At 35.7% G+C, this 23,739-nt stretch overlaps 1 protein-coding gene across 1 annotated transcript in view; it reads left to right on the forward strand.

Annotated features, from left to right (window-relative positions):
• The window catches only part of LOC108679124 (glycine receptor subunit alpha-4), a gene marked incomplete at its 5' end in the record, with an annotated part of 76,044 nt that extends 52,467 nt beyond the window's left edge, over nt 1-23,577 (forward strand). The window contains 7 exons of the mRNA XM_047881396.1: nt 3,320-3,687; nt 5,972-6,010; nt 10,475-10,618; nt 12,080-12,094; nt 12,659-12,697; nt 14,905-15,020; nt 16,921-23,577. Coding sequence (XP_047737352.1) covers nt 3,320-3,687; nt 5,972-6,010; nt 10,475-10,618; nt 12,080-12,094; nt 12,659-12,697; nt 14,905-15,020; nt 16,921-16,945 — 746 coding nt within the window. The remainder of the gene's footprint in view (nt 1-3,319; nt 3,688-5,971; nt 6,011-10,474; nt 10,619-12,079; nt 12,095-12,658; nt 12,698-14,904; nt 15,021-16,920) is intronic.
• Nucleotides 23,578-23,739: the final 162 nt, after the last annotated feature.

Genomic DNA, 23,739 nt, shown 5'->3' on the forward strand with positions numbered 1-23,739 from the left:
ACCTGAGTATTCATCAACACTCTTAGATTGCAAACGAGTCGCTTCTCTAGTTCTCTTCGATTTCCGAGCGGTCAGGTGCCAGGTAGCGGTGCTCAATACCAATTCTCCCGCTACCTCTGTATCTCAGAATTCTACCCTACAACAACATTATAAAATATTATTTCTGGTCATCGATGGATGTAAGTTATTGCTTTTGGTTTAATATTTGTTTTTTTAAGCGAGTGAATGGCACGATTGAAGTGATTAAAAATAAAGTTAATTTATTGTTGAGTATTAGTAAAGAAGATATTTATAGACAGAATTTTCTCACTAAGTGCTGTCATTTTTCTGGTGTTCACCGTGTTCTCAAATTACATTATTGCTCCTTAAAATTTCTGGATTGATGCTTCAATGGCAGTGCTCACAATCCTAAATTCTACCATTAGACGCCCTGTTGTGATGTACTGCTATGAGATGAAATTAAAGTATTGTCTGCATGAAGATTTTATTATTACAATGTTCAAGTTGGACGCATTCAGGAAGTCAAGATTGTTCTCAATGACCTTTGAGATTTACTTCCTATTGTATGCAATGAGTTCAGATATTCTGAAGCTTATGTTCGCCGTGTTACTTTTTCGATACTTTTATCATTAAAAAGTAAAGCTTTATTGAACCTCACTTTTATTTCGTAGTCGCAAGCCATATTGGTGGATGGTGAAAAAATGTATCCGGAATAATGCATGGCTCAGTTCCTCAAGATAGAACTTTGAAAGCTGAATTTTTCTGGTTTTGCTTGCCGACAATGGTGCAGGTGTGAGCAGCTAACAATTATTTAAATCGCTTTCTCAGAAACCTCGATCGTTTGGAGAAAGAATTCCTTTATGCCTCAAGGTTTAGAAGTACGTCGATGTACGGTTAATATTTTATTTCTGTCTATACTAGATGTTAGAACGACCAATACTCTTGTTTAGATAGGCTTCATTGGAACGCGGTTCTTTTTATTGCCGAGAGCGCTTGGCGTCGATATTTCTATTCTCAATGCGGCAAAAATTATTTCTACTACTCTGACATGCATGAGACTGACTGCATTTCCCGATGAAGTCTCTTGCAAAAACTTCGTGAATTTTTATGTCGTGGCTGCATGTTCCTTCATGTCGTGGATTTTCCCTTATTTGTTTAAAAATTTACTTCTTTGTAGGTAGCATGCTTTGAAATTCTCACGACGTACTGTCGAGTCATTCTATGAGCGTTTTTCTTTCTTTGTACCGATCGAAGCATATTGAGATATTTTATCATAGGTATCCATTACTAAGTTTAAAATACAATTTGGTTTGTGACAACTTCTTCATCACGGTTATATTTATTATTAGAAATCGATAAACAGACATTTTTCATTTGACTATGCTGCTGTCAATAAGGAATTATTCGTTTACAATCTATTCGCAATGCTTAGATTTTGTCTAACAATCCCGGATTACTCGTTATCTGATTTTTTAGAGAAGCGAAAGTTTTCATGCATGATAAAATTGCTTGAAACAAAAATCTGCACAATCGAATCCTTTCACAACTACAATTTACGTTACTTTAATCAACTGGTTGTAATTAAAAAAGCGATGCATGGCTGCTAAAGATTTCTTTTCCGTTCCCCGCACAAAATTACTTGACAATAAAGCACATTGGTCGTATCATTGTATATATTTTCAATTATATTTCACCTATCCGTTTAAATTACTGAAGGTTCTCACGCGTCACTCGTTCACTTCAGTTAACAATTGCCAAACACATTGTGAATGGTTTCTAGGTTGAATTCAACTCAGTGTTGAAAACTTCTTTTTAGATTCCCATAAGTTGTACATCATATCAAGAACTGTTAACTTTGATGCTGTCAACGCAGAACAGGGTTCCTGTTCCTTGTTAAGCTTGAGACGTCCAAGAAAAAGGGAAGCTTTAACAATTGCATTACGCTTATCAGAAATAAATGTATTAACTCATGGTGTGAAATGAATTATTGTAGTCTTCATTTCCTGATGATTTATTATTATAACTGCGAAGTTTATATTTCTCAACTGTTATTTGTCAACCCGCCTGCATTGAAAAAAAATTTGTAGAGCCTTCTACACAGCTCGCGGCGCCTGTGTACGCATCTCAGTTTTGGGTTTAGGTTGCTGTGTGGTTGGAATTCCATACACTATAGCACATATCTTCTGTCTCTCATGTGAGCCCAAATCTAGCGTAAGCAACGTCTGGTACGAATGTCCATTGCAGTTTATCTGCATCCCTGTTTCATTTATGTTGCTGGCTAAATGTCCCTTTTTTGGTTGGGTTGTTTTCACCCGTTCATTCGTAGTTTCATTTTCATGTTAAACTGTCCCATCTTCGTTTGTTTGTCACCTTCATCAGGTGTGTAATTTTTGAACTTCCGCTTTTTGTGTTAGATGATTTCCTACTGATTCAATTTGAAATGATCGAGATCTTTAACGTGTTAGTGATCTTTATTGTGAGACTTTCGGTGCAAGATATCTTCGAAGTTGATGGTCTATAAGCCTCGTACAATACCGCCGCCGCCGCCACCACCACTACTGCTTTAGAACATGAGGAAGACGCCAATGCTTATCTCAAACCAAATTGTTACAAAATTCATACATTTTTCTTAAATTAAATTTTTTTACAACGTGTTCTTAAAAGAAATCTCATTTGAAAAATTTTTTATAACTGGTTCTAGTACACTGCACGGCAAGGCAGCGTGAAAGTTGCTGCCGACGTTGTACGTGTATGTAAAACTATAAACCAAGAATTGTGAAGTAATGCATGTTGGTTTTGTAATGTGCTGATAGTCTTTGCTCACGTCTGATAACTACCAAAATTGCAGCTCTCGTTCGATGCTGCACCATTCGGTCAATTTTCGTTCTCTCGATAAAGTAATGCAACAAGAAGAAAACGATCTAACAAAACCGTTGGTTTACGCGTTTTAATAATTTCAATTCTGGAGATGCTAAAGCTCTTGGGAAAGATGTTAAAACTGGTCTTCCTTTCCAGCCATCTACATCTTGATTGATTGTTAGGTAAATTATGCTCGATAAACAAGATACGCTTAGTAGTAGTCAAGCAATTGTAAAAATTAGAAATTTTAGGACAAAATTAATCAATTTCCTATGTTCAAACCAGAAAACTCTGAATTCTCGTTTCAACCACGTTTTCTGGAAAAATAATTTTTTGCTTAATTATTCTAATTCTAATCTTGAATTCAGGATATCTAGTCAAATTTAATGGAAGTTTGCTCGCTAATTTGTGACTTAGAAGTTTGAAGATCAGTTTCTAATGTTGGATTTCTTCTTTTCAGAAAAACACAGTTGCCTCCAAGTTAATCTGAACTTCACTCGGGATGATTCGTTCTACTTCAGCACCGTATTTTCCCCGGGCATCATACTAGTGACGAGCTCTTTCATCACATTTTGGCTTGAATGGAATGCTGTTCCTGCCCGTGTGATGATAGGAGTGACGACAATGCTCAACTTTTTCACAACATCTAACAGCTTTCGATCTACTCTGCCTGTTGTGTCCAATCTGAGCGCCATGAATGTGTGGGACAGCGTATGCATGTTCTTCATTTACGTCTCACTTCTGGAGTCCGTTGTCGTCAACAATGTGGGCCGAAAAAGGCCTAAACACAACATGGTTTACATGCCAGGAGATCACGCCGTTATTCAGGTACGCGTGTCTTCTTAGCATCGTTCGGCATGTAGTGTCATGAGCATATTGATTTTGAATTAAGGTTGGTATTTCAATATCTTTCTCAGTTGTTCAGCAGATGTGCTGATGAACGTTGACTTGATGCGAACATGATCAAATATTTTGAGTCATCTCTGAATGTTACATTGTTTATTAATGTCTTCTTGATTTTGTACCAATTTTTTCACGTTATTGGAACACGCATACGAATTTTGTCAGCTTTAATGATAGTTTGATTTTTCTATTTTTGACAATACAAATAGAATTCCGTTTTCTGGTTAGTAAATATGTATAAGTTCAAGGAATTTTTTTTCGTGTAATTGTAGAATTCGTTTCGAAAACTGTACTTGAGTGTTGTTAGATTTATGAGTTGGACGCACAACATTCTTACATCTCTATTGTCTCGAATTGCGATTTTCAAATTGTTCGTCGATCCAGCCAACCAATTCTGATTTGGTTTAAACTAGGTAACGTGGTAAGAGGAAGGTTAACTAAAAAAGCGGTGAATTGTGTGTGAAGCGTTTACCCAGTCAAAAATCGAGTGCGTATCAACGGTGGTTAGAAAACAATCATTTTGGAGATCTATTTGATTTTTCGACGTCTTCATGACCTCTATACGTTATTTGGCCGTCTGACAACTGTCACTGCGAAACGTTTTTGAACTCCGAGGCGCATCTAATTACTTGCCAACGAAATACCGAAAAATTCCCATGAAAGCCTGTCGGAGACAAACTCCGTGATCAGTTGCGAAATCAATATTTTATTGAAAAACTACAATATCGAAATTTACAAGTTACCCTTAATTAGTATAATAGTTATAAAATGAATGTGGAAAAATGGCGGACTGACCTGTGTGTCTATGCCGACTGACAATTTGAAATTATATGAAGGTGTACATGATATAAATGAGGCTTCGAAAATCCTTTAGAGACATGAGACCGAATTAGTAGCATATAACTATAACCACCGGTATATCGGACTGGAAACCTCGTATGCGAATCTTGGAAGAAAATGAATGGATGTGTGATGACTTTTGTCATATTGCTCAGCTGCTCCATTATATTATAGAAGTTGTGCATCCTCATGCCGTTGTACTACGAGATCTGCACTGCGCACAACTGTTCACTTAAACTTGAGGACATCGTATGCTTGCTGGAAAATTCTCTGTATGCCTGAACAATGAATCGATATCAAAATTTATTGGAAAACTTGCATTTTTAAATTTTCTAGGTATAGTACTATTCACATTTTTATTCTCATGACACTCTTTCAGATGCAGGGTAAAAAGTACAAAATCTCTACGTAATCAAATACTTCAATATTTTGATATAACACGGCTTGGCGAATTTCCTTGGTAATATCCTTGCTTTCACACATGTGTAACATTCATACGAAGATAACATTTAATTTTTTAAGCATTTTAACATTGCTGCAGTTGTATTAGTAGCAACATTGGAAATCACTCAAAAATCGCAGTTCAATAAATAAAAAATAGTTACGTATGTCACGATGAGGTAGCACCTCGCAATTAAATAGTGGCTTGAATCATGTTCAGTCTCGGATCAGATTCATACGTGATCATTACGAATGTTTTCGGTGGAACTTTAAATGTGATCAGGTAGCAACCATGAAAACGTAGAAGCTCCGAAACTGGAGAAACTGAGAAGAAAAATACTGAAAATAAAATCTCAGGATGCAGTGCGGCCGAAAACAGTAGCTATAAACATACCCTTTTTGGAATGGTTTTGCCTGCGATTATATTTTTTGCCATGGAACCTTTTTCTGAGACCGATGATATACGTATCATGTTTGATTTGTGAGAGCATGCACTCGTTTTCTCTTTTTTTAGCGCATTTTCTCATTTATGGAAAAAATGCACTATTGTGCTCGCCATGTCCGTCCGTCCGTCTGTCCGTCCGTCCGTCCGTGACCTCAAGTTTTCGTCGACGAGAAAATGCGCTCTCTGTCACTCACTGCAGTGATTACGGTACTGAGTTATATTTTTTAAACGTACCTTCATGTACGGCTCCGCGAAGTCCGCAGGCACTTCTGTACCCGTTTTTAGCGTTATAGCCTCTCGATTGTTACGGTCTCACGCTCTTGATAACCAGTCATGGCTTTAATCCTCGAGAGCCACCCAGGATTTTTTACTGTGTTTGTATGTCTAAAAAATAACATAGACTTCTTGATATTTAGCAATCGAGCTGTGGCGGCAGATTTATCCTCATTTAAACTCTGACTAAATTTTATTTTATTTTCACAGTGCATCCCTCAAGCCATACACCGGATCGGTCTGAGCTTGGTGAGCGGCTTGGTAGGTGACCAGAGATTTGAGTTTACGCGTTTTGTCGTGAAGTTATTGAGTCATTTCCTTCTATTCTCACTTAGCGTACACATTCTTTCTCTCCAGAGCTCGTCCACACTCGGTTAAATTTAAGCGAAAACGGCCTAACAAAATCGGACACGGATACAGTCACAAATTTTATTGATGTAAGCACAAGGTCTATCGTTTTTTATAAAAGCATTTCTGACTTGAAGATTTAAATTTGTATACTTGAATTTAAGTGTGGACGCAGCTTTTGATTGTCACGCCGTGAATTGTTTCTAATGTGACTTGTATGTAAATTTCAGTATTAGGTTATTGTTTGTGTGTTGGTTGTCGTAAGTTGTTGTTCACATGTAATTGAAGTCCAAGTATCTGCCATCTTTGTGGTGTGCACTTTAAGTCTATGCTCCGTTAACCATCCATATTTTCTCAAAATTCTATACACCTTTAAACAGTCCTGTTTAGTAAGTAAATCTTACTGAGACTATACGTCACAAGATAAAGTTTGTAATTCAATCTTACCAATGCTCAATTTCAACATTTTCAATTCTAAACACTTAACTTATCCATGTATTTTTAGTTATCGAATACGTGCGCATTTGCAATTGTGTTGTTCTTGGTGTGAACAGAATTGAATGATTGAACTATGCAAATCGATCGGTACATGCTGAGGATAAGGTTAATTGTATAGCTTGCTTATTCAACATCTCAATTGTCACGCAGATCTTTGGAAAACTGTCGAAAGAGTTTTGAATAGAATTTAAACAACAAATGAGATACCATTATTCTCGAGATTATTTGAAATTTATGTAGGCGCTAAAAATAAATTTGGCTGATTAGAATTTCAATAAGAATTGAGTTAGAATTAGCACCTGGATAATTTTGAAATTTATTTTTGTCATGAAAACAAGTCTTGCTCGTTGTACATATTCACTTCACACTTCTGGAGTATTAATATTCTGAGCACTCGGTAATTTCATACTGTTTACTTCCATAATTTCTTCTGGTATGAAACGCCTTCAACTTTTACTTAGCACCTATTTTGTCACTGCTTACAAGTATAACATCACATGTGTGGAGTTCTAATTGATCCCTTGGTACAATCAAATTATGAAATTCATGCCTGTATAATTTTGCGCACTGTTAAGTTTTCCATTAGATTATTGTTCCATGTTCTACAGCACCACACTGTCGAGTATCATTAAAATGGCGTTAATATAGTTCTACAGCTTCCGTTTCCACTGGCATTTGCTTTAATAATGCAAGTTGGCTGGGTTTTCTCCGCTGTGGCTTCATATACTGCTGCAGAAACAAGCTTTGTAGTCTCGGCGCTGTGTTCTATTTAATGCTTTTGAAGACGAGTCGCTATTTTAGTTTAGGATACATTCTGTCACTTTAATAACGAGTTCCTATTTATAGAATATAACTAATGCCCAAAGTGGACAACGTTGCATCAATTCTTACATTTTCCATACTGTGCTTATTTTATACCTCCCCATAAGCTGCATTTGAATTTCTGATTATTTTGTTCTCCTTTGAGTTAAAAATTACTTGATCAAATTTATTATCGTGTTGCTATCTAGGATACCGTACTCAGTTTATACGTTCACCGCATTGCAGTGCTTCCGATAGAACTGCAGTGGTGCTGTCGTGAGTCATGGTGCACTTAGATGTAGTCTGCTCCGTGACATGCAAGTACCCGACTTCAGCGCTAGCAAATAAATCGCCTTTCACAGTCACCTCCATTCCAATTCCAAGCACGACTTTAGCCTTTAGTGCAGCACAAACTTCCTGCAACCTTCCGTTAACACAGACGCAGGACTCTACAGATTCGTTTGTTGTAGAATGCGCGTGACGGAAGAGTTCGGTGTCGGGGATCTTTTGTTTAAAGGAACACGCTATGCTGCATCGTGGTGCTGTATATAGATTTTGCTTTATAGTCTATAATTGAATGATTTTTGTATCCCACGATTATACGAATGTTCAGGTAAAATTTTAAAACATTTGTTAATGAAAACTAAAATATATCTCGAGCTCTAACACTTCAATTCGCTGAGTTCGGTGAACTATCGAGTTCGTCAAAATAGTGAACAAATTTTTAATATCAATCACGAACTTGACTTACCCAATTCTTTAATGTATATATTTTAATTCTATCCTTCAAGTTTTTCAGACCAATGTCGACGGTTACTTTTCTACTTCTCTTTACAGAAGATAATTTGGTGACAAATTTTGTTTTCATGCCAATATTTTGCCATGAAATATTTTTTGGTTCTCATTCTATCATTTATATTTCATTTATTTGTCTTCCTCATTGCATTCAAGTTTTGCGATCCAAATCAGAATTCGGACATGTTTGTGAAAATAATTGTTACTTTAATTTTATCATTGTGATAATCAATGTTAGTCATCGCACTTATAATTACAATTTTAATTTTTTTCCCCGGAATATCGCATTACGTTCAAAAATTTGTTGTTTAAGAAAGAACATGGTCAATTCGCCTGAAACGAGAATTTCTTCTTGATTCTTCACCAGCTGCTTTTTATTGTAACGATCAATGGGTCTCACATCTCTTACTCTTGTTCTTCCCTTCTTGCAGTGCTGCATCGCCAACTCTAAGGTTGAAAGTGATGTCTTGGTTTCAATTTTCTGTTTTACTTAGTTTGAAACTCGGGTTGAATTGCATGCAGCTTCCTTCTCATTCCTCGAGTCAATCGACCAACCTTCATTCAGTACATTTTAGCATTTTCAATATAATATATTTAAAAAATGAATTTTTCAAGTATCAAAAAACTATTTTTCACCTACAAATACAAGATGGAATCGGCGCTTTTCATTGCTCCAATTGTGCACTTTCCTCCTATTTTTTTGCAGCTAATGTCCCATGCAGTAGTTCAGAAGCGCACTGACCGCTAGACTAAGCATTAGAACAAATTGCGTTTGTGTCTTTATAATTTTTTGCAAAAGCATTGTTGATCATTATAATTAATTTTACAATCGTATGCATTTTCTCAAAAAGCTTCAAAATTAAGTGATGCATTTTTCTTAAGACGAATTTACTGATTTTACATCTACGAGGTACCTTTTTTTTATAGACGAATAACCGGGCTTTCCATCCTTTTTTGTAATCGTTCGGAAAATTATCGTTCACATATCACCTTATTTTCTCTTATCATATTCCCTTGCTTAATCTAGCTTAATTTTTTTCCAAAATGCGCTGAACTTAAATAGAATAACGAAGCTTGAATTTTCATAATTCTGTAACTAAATTATTCTGTTGGTCGTCCTGTACTTCTATAATTTATTCTGATGCCATTAGTAGCCAAGATTTGTAGAAAAAGTATTTTCAATTCGACGCAAGAAACTCGCTCGACGCGTCGCTTCTCAGTCGTATCTTGATTATAGGATTAAACCGAATTATCATTAGTTGCCCTATTAACACTCAATTATTATCATTAAATAATTATGTTGATATATCAGTTTGTCAGCATGCACCCAGTTTAGTGTTCATTGCATGAAGATCGCTTTTAATTGTGCAGCATTCGTGAATATATTAATTTGCATGCACGAGTAATAGTTTTAGTTAGTCGCTGAAAATAAATGTAAACCAAACTTTTTCCATTTCCAATAAATGTTTCAAAATTTATACCTATCGTACAAATTCCTTGCGATGATTAGTTGTTGAACATTTTTGAACTGAATTAGTTTGAATCTTAGCCTGTAAAAATTGTGCCCATGGGAATTCTTTGCTGCTGTACAACATTTTAGATTTTTATTACATTTTTGTACTAAGTCATTCCGTATGAAGTCATCTGCCAATTTTATTAAAGATAATAATTTTTCAATAGATCTTTAAATTTACTGTTTATGTTTAACTTGGTACAAACTTGAATAGTTTATTATTTGATACACGATGACTTGTGAACTTATATCGTTCATTTCGAATTTCAAGTTGCCTGAGTGCGTTCTATATTATTTAAAATAATGTGTTTCTAGAATTTGAATACGAACGGGTAAAAATTTTCTTATCTTTAATTCATTATATTCCGAGCATTTTAATTTAAATGTAATCATCAATTTCTTTCTTTAGATTATTTTATCTTTGATCGCTTGTACGGTCACAGTTTCATGCAGTGTTTGGGTATGCCTGACCCAAATTAAATTGTTCTCAAATCTTCGGCAATTGAACGATGCCGATAAAATGTAACGATTTTTTGACTAACTAAAGAAGCTGTGCAGTTGATCCAAGCTACTTTATATTGTGCACTTCACCAAAAAGATATTTCTACCTCACTTTCATTTTTAGTTCGTTCGTACACTGATTAAGTCACTTGATAATATTCAACTTGATTGATAGTAAGCATGATGATCTTGTTTGTCACTAAATGAGGTTTGGTCGTCACATATCGGTGACGTCGAACACAAACGCTTTATTGCAGACTGTACGCAACAGAGGCACTAACGGCCATACTCCGGGGTCTGCGGCCGACACTCACGAGATGGTGACACCAGCGTGCGGGAATTGTGACAGCGCACAAACCTCAACCGCAAACACCAACAACTGCAATGCTCCAACTACTGAGGTGACTGCCTCGTACCTGGTCTGTACTGAGTTACTCTATGTACAGGATTTACTTCGTTAGGGTACGCACACAGTGGAAGCAGGTTCGCCCGCGCAGGCAACCTGCTCCAACCTGCCACAAGAATGAACATAGGATAATAATGTAAGTTTTCACAGTGAAAACCTGTACGAATAGGCTTCTGTATTCTATGGTTTCAGGCGCCAGCCTGAGCAGGTAACCAGCACGCTGGCAACCTGCTTTCACTGTGTGCGTACCCTTACAATGCATTTCAGTTAATAGCTAGTCGTTAACCTTTCAAGTTATTCAAATGAAATTCTTACATTTTCTAGAACAATTGCATTACAGTTTTTTAGCATCGTCCATTATCATGTAAATTGTTTATAAACTACCAGTTGTTTCTTTCCCCGTTAAGGTGAATTTCGTGAAACTTGTCGCATGTTAATGCGAACAGTTCTTCGTTTGTTCATTGCTTGAAGGTAACTTTAATTTCTTTGCATTGGATTTCATGCCATGCAAGTCGGTGTCGGTGGTTCTATGCCGAGTTCTAGGATACAGGTTTATTCGAAAAATTAACCATTACACTACAGATGAAATTATTGGTGAAAATATTCATTGAAAGTTTCAATGGAGTATTAATAAAAAACAATGTTAATCTGAAATGGAATGGAATGTAATGTTTATCTGAAATAAACATTCCCACTTTTTTCATCATACTTCGTAGAAATTACTTTACTTTTTTTATTAATACGCCATTGAAACTTTCAATGAATATTTTCACTAATAATTTCATCTGTAGTGTAATGTTAAGTTTTCGAATAAACCTCTACCCTAGTAAACTTTTGGTGAGCCGAAATTTATTCACATTCAAGATTTTAGTGCCAGCAGAGAATCACTGCAACACTAAAGTCATGACATGCGAGTATCGGTCTCATCACGAAAATGGTATCATGCCGGAAGTGCTAGCGAAATTTCCCTTCAAATATTAGTCAGAATTCATGTCTTAACGAATCAAATCAAAATGGACGTAAAACCTGAATGAACGACCACTTTCAAATTTACTAGCCAGCATCGGAACGATATTCTGAAATAAACGATTTTGTTAATTTCATGGCGATATATTCGTTTCGTTTTAAGAGCATAGGGAGCTCCGCCCCAAGAACTGGTCGAAATTTAACATACATTCCATTATTGATTAAGAGAAACGTGTAGATTTTAACATACACTTAGGGGGAAAGGTAAGGATTTGCTCTTATATTGACATGTTGATACATTTTTATTGTACATTTGGAAGCGATGAAAATTTTTCGCCTATCACACGTATCGCTCATAAAGTTTATGAGCGTTTCGCTCAACCATTAGTACTCGCTCATAAATGATAACCGAGAAATAAAGCTCCTCTTTGGCGGACTTTTAAGTTCTTCTTTAATTTTATTTTCGAAACGATTCCTTCCATGCTGACAGGAGCCCGAGACTTGCGTGAGTCTAAAAAATGTTTTACATTCCCGGTATATCGAACAACAATATCCACATATTCTCACTTGTATAGAGGGAAACTCGTATATATGCATGGCACTATTGGGAACCATCTCAACAGGTCCGAGCACTTGCTTGCTCGCTTTTAAATGCATTTCATCGTGCTTAATTGGTGCTATCGATGAAATTGACTCGATGTTTCACTCAGCATTTAGCTGGATGTGGAAAATTCGAAAGCCTACGACGTGCGTGTTAACGTCTCTGCACAAGTCCCGCCTGCTAACTCGTCATGCATGATGTGACTTGGGTTATTAATTTTGAAAACCTCAATTTTATTAAATATATGTTGAGAGTCTTGTTTAATTAATGTCAATAGCTCACAAATAAATAAGTAGAATTTAATTTCTTAGCTTTTTTTCGTTGGTACCATAGTGGCATTAAGGCATCGAAAGAGTCGATGTGTCTCGATGTATAAGCTTTTTTTGGGAGATTTTTTTTTCATGTATAACTGCGCTGTGCTTAAATGTTTTTGAGAATTATTCCGGTATTTTTCTCCCTTTATCGCAGGAACCAAAGGATGTTAGTCAAGTAGAGTACACTTTTCAGGTAACTATTTCTACGGCAGATGTACTGTATTGGCACTTATAGATTCTACAGACTGAGATATTTCGCACTCAGTGTATAAGTTTAGTTATATCATTTTTGGATGTTATCTGCATGAAATCTATTATGAAATTTTAGTAGTTATAGTTTTATCCGTTTTGAAGAGTACAGTTTTTTTTTATTTCAGATAACGTTTCAGTCATCAATCGATTTATGACATCAGTGATCTCTGTAACGTCTAATGTAGTTTCGTAGATATTTTTCAACCCTATCCATACTTGATTAACAGTTACAAACAGTTTTGTTAATGGATTCATTTAACAGGATTTTATGTGATGCTATTATTTCAGTTTCGTGAAATCGTTTGTCTGATATTTTTAACAGTGTGGGCTAAGCGCTCGAAGTGCGTGCATGTTTTTACATGGCCAACTGAAACCTTTACCTCTAACAGAATGTGCATTGTGCATGCTACTTTTTATGCGATTTTATTCGCAAAACCCCCTTCCACGCATAGAGTAATTGCAACAAAGTGTTGAGTGGAAGTTGAATAATGACATGTTATCTCTAATTATTTTTGTAATGTTGTATAGAGCTACAAATCTTTAATGAGTTTGTTTTTGCTACCCGCATTATTTTGATATTTAATTGTAAATGTTGGTCGGAATGAGAATGTTGTGCTAATTTAGTTGAATTTTATGATTAGTGGCTACGTCGTTCAGTGTGCGTAAATAACCTGTATGAATTTGCCAAGGATTCCTCTGATATGTTTTTAAAATTGAGAATATAGTTTAACTTGTCTATGGAGATTTTGATTAAAAAACAAATTCATAAAAGTTAAACCACTTTGACGCTTGTAAATAGACAGTAAAAATAAAATAAATAAATAAAAATGAAAATATTGCATTTTTATGCATTTTGCACCGATATGGTCCTGTCGCTTTTCGGTCAATTAAAGTTTCATGTTAGCAATAAATTTGGGAAAATGGGGTGTAATTTCATAATAAAAGATAAGTATTTTTATTACAGATGTGGCGAAAAAAAATAAATGTAATAAATCTGCTACTTCATCACGACCGTAAATTTCTTACATGATGCTAAGCTAACTATCTACATTAAGTTCCATAATTCGTTACAAACGCATGAAATGTAAAATTTTTTGTTGTTTTCCTGAAACTGTAAATTGTGTAAATAGTGAGAATAATGTTTAAAAAAGCTTAATTTCATCCACTGAAGGTAACTTGGTGACTTCAATGCTAAGTTTCGTGAAGTTTAACAAAGCTCTCAAATTACGAGTATTTTATCGCAAAGAAAAATGTACAGAAGTGTAATAACATCACGAATAGCGTACCTATTCTATGTTGAGAATACTTGCGTACAAGTGTACGCATATCTTCTTTTTGATATGACAACTTTCTTTCGTTTTCAATAGCATTTACGAATAAGAACGCGTTGACGTTGATAAATTTCTTCCAATGAAGATGTTTGATGTTTTTACATCAAGTGAAAAATTTATTAACGAAGTAACGAGGTTCTTGCACTTCTACGTAGGGCTGTTAATTCAGTATGTGATCATCTCGTGTGAAAATGATGTGCCACCATAGTGATGACAAAGTGATTACTCTGCGTCGTATCTGATAACTTGAAAAGACTTAATGGTACGCACATTCTAAGTGTAGGTAATTCGTTTTCTATGTTTAAGCTTAGTCCTATAACTGGAATCAATTACTTAATCACCTACATGTAATGCGTATTTTTATTTGGGACTGACTTCGCGCGCTTATGTTTTTATCCGACTAAACAAACCATTTTTTAAGAATAGAAAATACAAGTTGACCACAATTAAAGAAGTTTATGGGCGACAGGATTATTCATGAAATCAAGTAAAGTTTTGTTGGAAGGTAACGTGCGACTACTGTGAACAGTTGCACGAGTATCAAATTGCGTACGTTTGAATAAAAGTTACAGTAGTGTGTTTTATTCTCTTTTTTTTTTTTCATTTCGACCTTTGCCATAGAGCTTGTATATCAAATGGATAATGTGTTGAAATTTGTCACATATTAATGTTTTTAGCGCATTTCTCATATATGGAAAAAAAGGCGCTATTGTGCTCGTCATGTCCGTCCGTCCGTGACTTCACGGACGGACGAGAAAATGCTCTCTTTGTCACTCACTGCAGTGAGTGGTACTGATCTAATTTTTTTTTCTTACAGCAACCTCCACGCAAGAACAACCCCCCTCACCCTATCCGCGTGGCCAAGTCCATCGACGTGATCTCGCGCGTGGTCTTCCCCGTAGGCTACGCCGTCTTTCTGCTCTCGTTTTTTGGGTACTATAAAGGCTTCCAATGACAGGAGGTAGGACTTCCTGAGGTCTGCCGCCTCTGAGACCTCCAGTGTTTTGCACAGTGAGGGATGCCGCAGCCTTCATGATGCTCCTTGTTTTTTGAAGCGTATGTTAGGATTTCGAAAACTTTCGATTAGATCATACGTTACCATAAATCAATAATTTTTAATGCATGTACAGTTTTTAGAGTCTTTGTGAATTCATTTAAATGCTTGTGGGCTGAAAGCGTATACCCGAATACAACTCTGTATTCATTTAGCATTAAATGGCACTGTAAGCACTATCTGAAATGGAGAATTGATAGTTACGAAAGATAAAGGGTGCATTTCTTTATGTAAACATGTAAAAAATATCGCTTGTTTTATAATCACGCAAATTCTAATTGCTTTTACAGTGTAACGTCACTCAGTTTAAATAAATTCAGTCGATGTTTTTAATCAAATCTAATTTCCTTCAGAGCTTTGACTTCTGAGTTCTAAAATAACTTTCTTCCTTATAGGAAAAAAGTCCTTATGATGCACATTGTTTTGTTCCGGCTTTCAGATGTACTTGCTCTCGTTTATTTTCATATTTTACTAGCTCATAATCAACTTATAAAAATTGTAGCGGGCACTGATCGTTTATTTAACCGCTAACATCCGGAAACGACGCTCGGCTCTTAACTACTTAATGAGAAATAATTTCAAGCACGTGAACAATTTTATGCCATTGTTGTACCGAGATCTCGTCAATTCTTCTGCAAGCCTAAAGTAATTACCTCGAAATACTCTATCATTCGTAAAACATCAAGTGCGCAATGTTTGCCTTGTGATAAATGTAACATTCAATATATAAATGTCCATTTTCTCAGATAAGTATTCGAAATTACTTGATTATATCTAGCGCCTGTTTTAAGATATTAGTTGTAATTCTTCTTAAATTACGTGACCAATTTATTATTCAGGTAGTATTATCCTACAGGCTGTCTGGGGACAGCTCAAATATGAATGAGTTTGGCATGTGCTTGTTTTTGGGAGCACTCGGTTTAAGCAGTTTTTAGGGCTGTTTTTCTGTCTTACGCTTGTCAATTATTGCATCATTTCTTCCTGAATTGAATCATCGCTATAGAAGAGCCTATTTTAAAAATGATATATATTTCACTTTCACACGGTAAATAGTTGAGTTTCATAAATCTGCTGACGAGATAGTCATTGGTATTTTAATACCCTATCCCTATGAAACAAGTATAAATTTTCGACTAAAATTCAAGAACCTCGTCAGAGGTTTAATTTTAAACCAGTGCTTTCTCTGCTATTGCACAGATGTACTGGAGTGTTAGTTAACTCTTGCATGAAACATGTATTTGTACTTCAATAATATTAAAGTGGTTGTCATATTTTCACACATATTTTTGAATACTCGTGCAGGCCATGTATAGCTTCATCGCCATGCAGGCCTATATGTGCAGGCAATATATAGCTTCATCGCCATGCAGGCGATGTATAGGCCTATATGTGCAGGCCATGTATAGGTCTATAAGCTCGTCTCTAATCGAATTTTCTTTGGCCAGTTTGACGTGATGGACTGGAAACAATGCTACATGGTTTTATGCAATCAGACTTGAGCAGTGCGGAATGCAAAAGTGAATACCTTTCCATAGTGCAAGTGTAATTGTTGTTTTGATGCATTTGCAATTTCACTAGTTACTCATTTGCATAATTTAAAATTCTCTCAAGATGCAAATCAGTTGCTTCTCTTCAGGCGAAGAATAAGCTAACTCGATTCCATTTTGGTTATTTTTTTTATTTCCAAACAGTTTGATTAATTTTCGAAGTTTCCTTGATGATTTATTAATTACAGGAAGTTGATTATCGTATGAAATTTTTAATATGAATTTTTTTCAGATATCGCACTAAACCCGTTGTTTAGTGGAAGCGCCACCACCTGCTAGTGGAAACCAAGCTTCTGTTATAGCGACGGTGGTGGTGATGGTGGAAGCTCCCTCATCGATGACGCTACCTAAGGATAAAATGTGCTCTGAGCAGAACAAATTGTTGATATCTTATAAACATGCTCATTATCTGAACCTGTTTTCTGATCACAAGTGCAGTGTTGACTCCAATATATGGTGATAATGAGTTTCTTGTTTCGAATCAACGAAACTCGCTCAACGAAATCGCCTATCTTATTCAGATATAAATTAATCTTTCCTTTTATCCATGATTAATCGAAGCACGTAATACGTAGCATGCCCAGTTGACATTTTTTAAAGATCCATAACAAAAGTTTTATGTGGTTTCGGTTGTATCCACACGTGACGCACCCTATTCCTTGTAGAGTTTGAACTGCATATTGTCTCCGCAACTTATTCGTCTCGGTATTGATCGCATATTAATGTTTTTATGTAAGAAATTCTAAACTAAAACAAGCAAGAACTCAACCGAAGCAAAGCCTATACTAATATTTATTTTAAGCGTACCAACGTGCATCTTTTTGGGCGACAATCTAAATCTACTATGCATTTTTCTTCCCATTTGCTTATGCTGTCCAGGGTTAAACTTGGAGTCCTGAATGCTAGTGTTTATTGCTGTATCCAACTGAAGATGGAAGTTATTATACATTAAGATTCTAAGTGCAGCAGTAATGAGGTTGTGATTTATGTAGCTTGTGACCAGAAGTTGAGGTAATTTTCAATCATTATTACGTCACGATCTCACTTTTTTTCAAAGTAAGATTTCTAAAGTCGGATTGAATGTCTTGGTTCAGACATTTTTTGTGATAGAAGCTGAAATGTTAGTTTGAATTGATAAGATTTTCATAATTTTTGAGAATCCTGCCGTAGAAAAATTAATAGAAGCTGGTCTCGGCTGATATTGGGATTAAGATTAACTTAAATATACGTGTTTTTGCACCAACGTGGAAGGCGGCACTATGGAGTCGAAGCTGTGTGGAGTTCCCAAGTTTTGGACCACAAATGATGGCGTAAGACGCGTCAATCTCATGTTCTTGTTGCCTTTATACTGCACTTGTTCTCTATAAGATTAGATGAAGTTAAGGCAGTCATGCGAGTCGCTGTTTTAGGAAATCCGTCGTTAGATTGCGCTAGCCATTCATTTCTTTCCGGTAGGAAAGGTTGCGCTAAGCGCAATTTATTTCAACATTTTGGTGTCGTTTCTTCGCTCAAGTTTCCATTGCTTACTAAAGTTTCGAAATAATTAGGCATTTTAGAGCTCAAACCTTGTGCTTGATACCTTTTTCGTTTCTTTTCGTTATTGCTCCAAATTTATTGGCACGTGGCTAGGTTTCTCAGTGATCTTTTTTTTTAGATAGCATGGTCAGGTTTAATTAATTTAGTTCGCTTTCAACACGGTATCCATTCGCATTTGTTAACTTTAGATTTTGTGCTTGAAATGATCGATGCGAGCGATGTTTTCATTCCATATCTAGTCAAAATATACATCAATTAAAAGGGTTAAAGCGAATTCTTTGTGATTTTATAGAAAGTCATCTAGTCCTCAGAATTTTTTAAAACGCTTCTAAACAGTACAAATGTTATCGTTTACTCGGATTCTATTAACGTTATTTGTTTTTAAGCTTTATTGTCCCGATCATATAATTAACTCATCATAATGTACTTGTCTATCGTGGCCTTAACATAGAATTGAATGTGAAAATTTTCAATCATCAAAAATTTGATTCAATTTCGATTCACAGGTCGATGTCCTCAAAAAATCCAATTGCGAAAAAAATCCAAAAAATCCAATCTCAGATCGATCGCTTCAAGTTGTATTTCCACTTGAGATCACCCAACTAGACTGCTTATCTGGAGCAGAAATGCTTGGCACCAATTTTATAATCCTCATGGATTGCTGCTATATTGATCACTATGATCAACGACATAAAATCTTCCGTTGCGCAAGCTTTTTAAGTTTCCGTTTCTATTCAAAACCTCAAAGAAGTTGGATTATAAGGCGTTATTCGGCTACGCAGGGTTTTAGGCAGTTGTTCGGTAATAACTTTAAAACTATTTATTTGATAACGTTATACAGCAGAGCCGCTACGAAGCTTTTAGAAAATTTTAAGTAAGTTCCGACCATTATTGCTAATTTAATCTTGAAATGAGCAAAATTAAAACTTTCGGTTCGGATGATCTAGTGTAAATTTTAACATCGAGGGCGAAATTTTATGAAACAATTCGTTCACATGTCTCCCAATAAACACGATTAGTGATACATTCGAATGATTAATTTTAATTAAATTGCTATTAATCTGTTAATTATGATGTCATTTATGTTGTGTGATTGTTAGTTTAGTTAATAGTCTCGTACAATGATTTGGCGCAATTAGAAGCGTCTACGTATACGTTTAATTTTACCAAGAATTTCTGTGATCTTTTCATTCCACGAGGCGGACCAATGGCCAGGAAATATTCAACAAAGAACCAAGGACATGGCAGAGTTGTTAGATTGTTAGTGCGAAGATTCGTGTAGTTCAACAATTGAATATTTAAGAGACTGCAAGTGTGATGAATTTATTGTTGCGTCCAAACAATAATCTGAACCTCTAATCGAAGCAGTTTATTTATAGCCGTTTTACTGAACATAGCTTTTGCACTTTGATTAACGCCGTAGATATGCCGCGTAGAAGTATGATGGTATTTTTATGGGCAATAAAAACTTAACTTGTTAAATCTAATCATCGCGGAGCTACTGTTTCCCAAGCTTTCGTCGTATCCCGGCGTTGACGCCTTATGTGAATACGTCTGTATTGTTGTACTCTTATTGTATATTAATCATGTATTCCTATTATACTACTAAACAAAAGACATTAAACCAGCATTGTTAGTTATCTGCTTCTGCTATAGTATCGGAGAATAGTTTTGATTTCAATCACGTTAAAATCACGATCTGTAGTAAAATTAGTTTAATATTGTTAAAGATACAACCAACCATGATTTTATCCCAATTGGCATCTTCCGCAAGTTTCTTTCTAGCTCGCGATAGTGAGCATATCTTCATCTTCATTCACTCATGAAAATTGTCGCCAAATTAACGTGCGACCTTGTGTGATTGTCATCACTGAAAGCCACCTTTCAATTTTTGAGAGCTCCTACTATTTGAATCACTTTATCTTAAGGGATTTAGTTCGGGAAAATCTCAGCCTGTTCGATGACATTTTTGAGCGGTTGACTCTGAGTTGATTCGTCCACAGGCCCAATTGAAGCGTTATTCACGTGTGACGTGAACCGCACGCACTGTCGAAATATTTGCTTGTATTTTCTTTTCTAATGGACAAGTTGCGAGTATAGACTTTTTCAAAATGAGTTTATATCAAGAGCTGAGTAGAAATATGATTCAAAAGAAACACATGAAAAGTATCGGACGAAAAATGCTGGAAAACAATTTTACCAAAATACTTGATGTCCAGTCTACCTTTTTCCAATTGATAGTATTGTGTAGCAAATAAAGGTTTGGCTTCATTGTATCAGTATTTTTACCAGTATAACTCGACTACTGGCAGGGTGGCCGAGGGGTTAAAGTTCTTAACACCAAATTTGGAGCGGTGTGTTGTGGGTTCGATACCAGCAGCAACTGTGAAAATTCTGTGATTATCAAAATCAGCGACAGGCCAGATGGCCTTACCGTCTACGCTGACACTTCGCTTACTATATGTTATTATTATAATTTATAATGAAACCAGTTTTCGCCGTTTCATGTAAATTTGCTATGTGACTTTTACGGTTTGAAATTTCATGGTATCCATGCATTCACTGAAAAAAAGAAATGGTTTTCCTCTGAATTTACGCCGCATGATTATAACTGATCCCCTAATAATTGATAAATTCAGGGCAGAAGTGTTAGAACTAACACTGTTTATAAGGTCTTGATTGTGTTTTAAGAGATGACATTGACAATATTTTATTTGGGGGTGTTTCAGGACACTTAATATGGCGGAACAAGCCTTGAACGACTCGATCAGAATTAACAAGTTTTTTCCACGAAGAACCGTTTTACTGGAACATCTACGAGCACTGGGTATAATTTTCAATTTGTTCATTGCTTTTTCTTTAATTCTTAATATTTGATGTTACATCAAAAAGTCAGAGAATCATCCCATAGCATGACATCACAGGTTGTATTTTTTATCATGTTACTAATGCAGACGATGATTAGAGGTATGAATATTATGAGAAAATTTCGATTTTTTCAACAAATATGAACTGTAATTTGCTGAAAGAATTTCCTTCATACTTAGACTCTCGACTGTACACTCGAAATCTGACGAGACTGTGTTTCGTCAGACTGTGTCAGATTTCGTCAATACTCGTTTGAAAACATTAATTCCAGTGTTTATGAAATGAATCAAATTGTGAAGTTTAATTCGAGTACTCTCATCGGCTGACTCTCGCGATATGTTAAGCCACAATGATGTACGTTTAATTATTTCTCAGAGGAGCTATCCGGGAATTATCCTATGTAAAAATTGTTGCTGTGGCTGCATATTATGCTTATTTTTAATTGCTTATTGTTCATAGGTAATTCAGACAGTTTGTCATTGTTTATCACTACTTTGTTGAATTTATGCTGTAAATATTAAACGTAGTATTCATTTGGACATTTGCTATTCAAATATTGCCGCAGCACATCCAGCTACTGCATTCGCATTGGCTACTGGCCGATGTATGACAATATAGCAGCACTGTTGCAACGAAGTCTTGTAGCAATTTAGTCAAGCAATGGAGGGAATTTTCATCCAATATCTTCATTGCTCTTACTTTAAATTATAATTTATCTGTACCATGAGAAGTTGAGGGGCTGAGTGGCCTTCAATTCTCGTACTTATATTTTAAAATTTAAATCAATAACCTTCGATATATTGCATTCACATAACTGTTTGTACGAAATTATTGAGCTCTGATTTGACTAATTTGTTCTTTAATTTGGCTAGTCTTGTTCAAGGAATGACTGTAGAGTAGATGCACGCTTACTTATCGTGATTTTAAGCACCGCACAATCGTATTCACAATTAGGCTAACGTAGCGTTACTAAATAGTTATATGCTGATCGCTTAAGCAGCCATTTCTCAGACCAGAATAAAGATGCCAGTTGTTTTGCATGTCTCTGTTGGTTCTTGAAAAATAATCTCTTCCATTTCGTGTTGGAAGGAGATCCAATCATCTTCCGAAACTTAGCATGTGATGTACGCCCGACAATTCGATCTTTCACTGGTGGTACACATTTCAGACCAATGAAGATGAGAATTGATCGAGACTAATTCATAAATGTTAAAATTTCTCGGAATATTCTCGATATTTCCTAATCTCATTACAAACCTACAACGATCAGTACTCTGAAGAGTTGAATTTTGAGAATGTACGTCGATAATAGTTCTTGTACACACAAACTTTAAATTTCGTCTTGACTCTCATATGGTTGGTTACTGGTAGGGACGTGTTACCGTGATTATGTACATAGTGTTAAGTATTACCGAAGAATTATATTTTACTCGTCATTTAGAGTTTATCACAATATATTCAGAATAGGAAAGAGATCTTTCTATGCGTTTGAGAATAGTGCACAAGCCAATTTATCTCGTAGCGTACTTGCGCAAGCCGAACGATTGTGGGCGAGATCGTTTCCCCAGTGCTTTATAATGCTACTCGCAAGTCTCTGCAGACAATTGTTGTTTGTTTCTAAAAAAATTCGTAAGATGTTGAGAGTATTACCCTCTATTAATGTTAAATTTATGAATTGTTAATAATTGCAAGGGTATTAGGTGTTAGGTTGGTACCTTTTTTTATCGTTCGGCGTTGAAACTAAATAACATTAATTCCTTGCTGCCACATTTTATTCTATTGCTTCCGTATTACCTATCTTGACTGGCTCAACAGGCTATGTCAACATTCATACATTTCATTTCTAAGTAACTATAGTTCTTTATCATTTCTTGATGACGAAGCAGGTTGCCATCAATTTTGTTCTCGAATGTTGCTAAGATATAGCAGACTCATTTTTTCCCGATTTTTCAAGCTTCTTAGCCTAATTATATCGCTCATGCACCATCACCGTACTGTACCTCATTTTTCCGATTGTCATCTTCATCATTATTGTCCAGATGCGGAATGGTTTATAACGTCAATCGTGAACGAGGAACGAGATTTCCTAATGAGCAAGATATTTTGGCACTAATCGCGTGCTCATGGAATTGATTTATTCTAAAATTCGCGAGTCCTTCCTGTCGTTGATCACCGTAAATAAAAATGATTTTCCCAATGGATTAAATCTTGTTCGTTCTTTGAAGACATTTAGTCATTCGTATCATTGTTCATGGTTGTTGGAACTGCAAGAGCTAATAAAGATACAAGTTTGTTCAATATTGTGAAGAGTTCAACATTTCAGTTAAGATTAATAAGGCCACTGTTACAGATCAATCGTGGAGTATTATCCGTATTGACAGCTGTTCTTCAGTATTCCCAACACCTTGTCAATTTCTTGAATTAGTAGAAACTGTACTTGGATATAATGAATGATGTATATACTTTTCCATTAAACCCCTATTATGAATAACAAAAAATTAATTTCCTCTTTGACGGCGATCGAACTAAGATATGCTTCGAACGTCATTAGTCTTCGACACCTTTAAAAATGAAATTAAATTCAGCTCTTCGTAAATGAATGATCAAGGCCGGTATGCTACAGTTCCGACGCTGTGAAATTAAAACG

Source organism: Hyalella azteca, unplaced genomic scaffold (genome assembly GCF_000764305.2).
Source record: "Hyalella azteca isolate HAZT.00-mixed unplaced genomic scaffold, Hazt_2.0.2 contig7818, whole genome shotgun sequence".
Taxonomy (NCBI): domain Eukaryota; kingdom Metazoa; phylum Arthropoda; class Malacostraca; order Amphipoda; family Hyalellidae; genus Hyalella; species Hyalella azteca.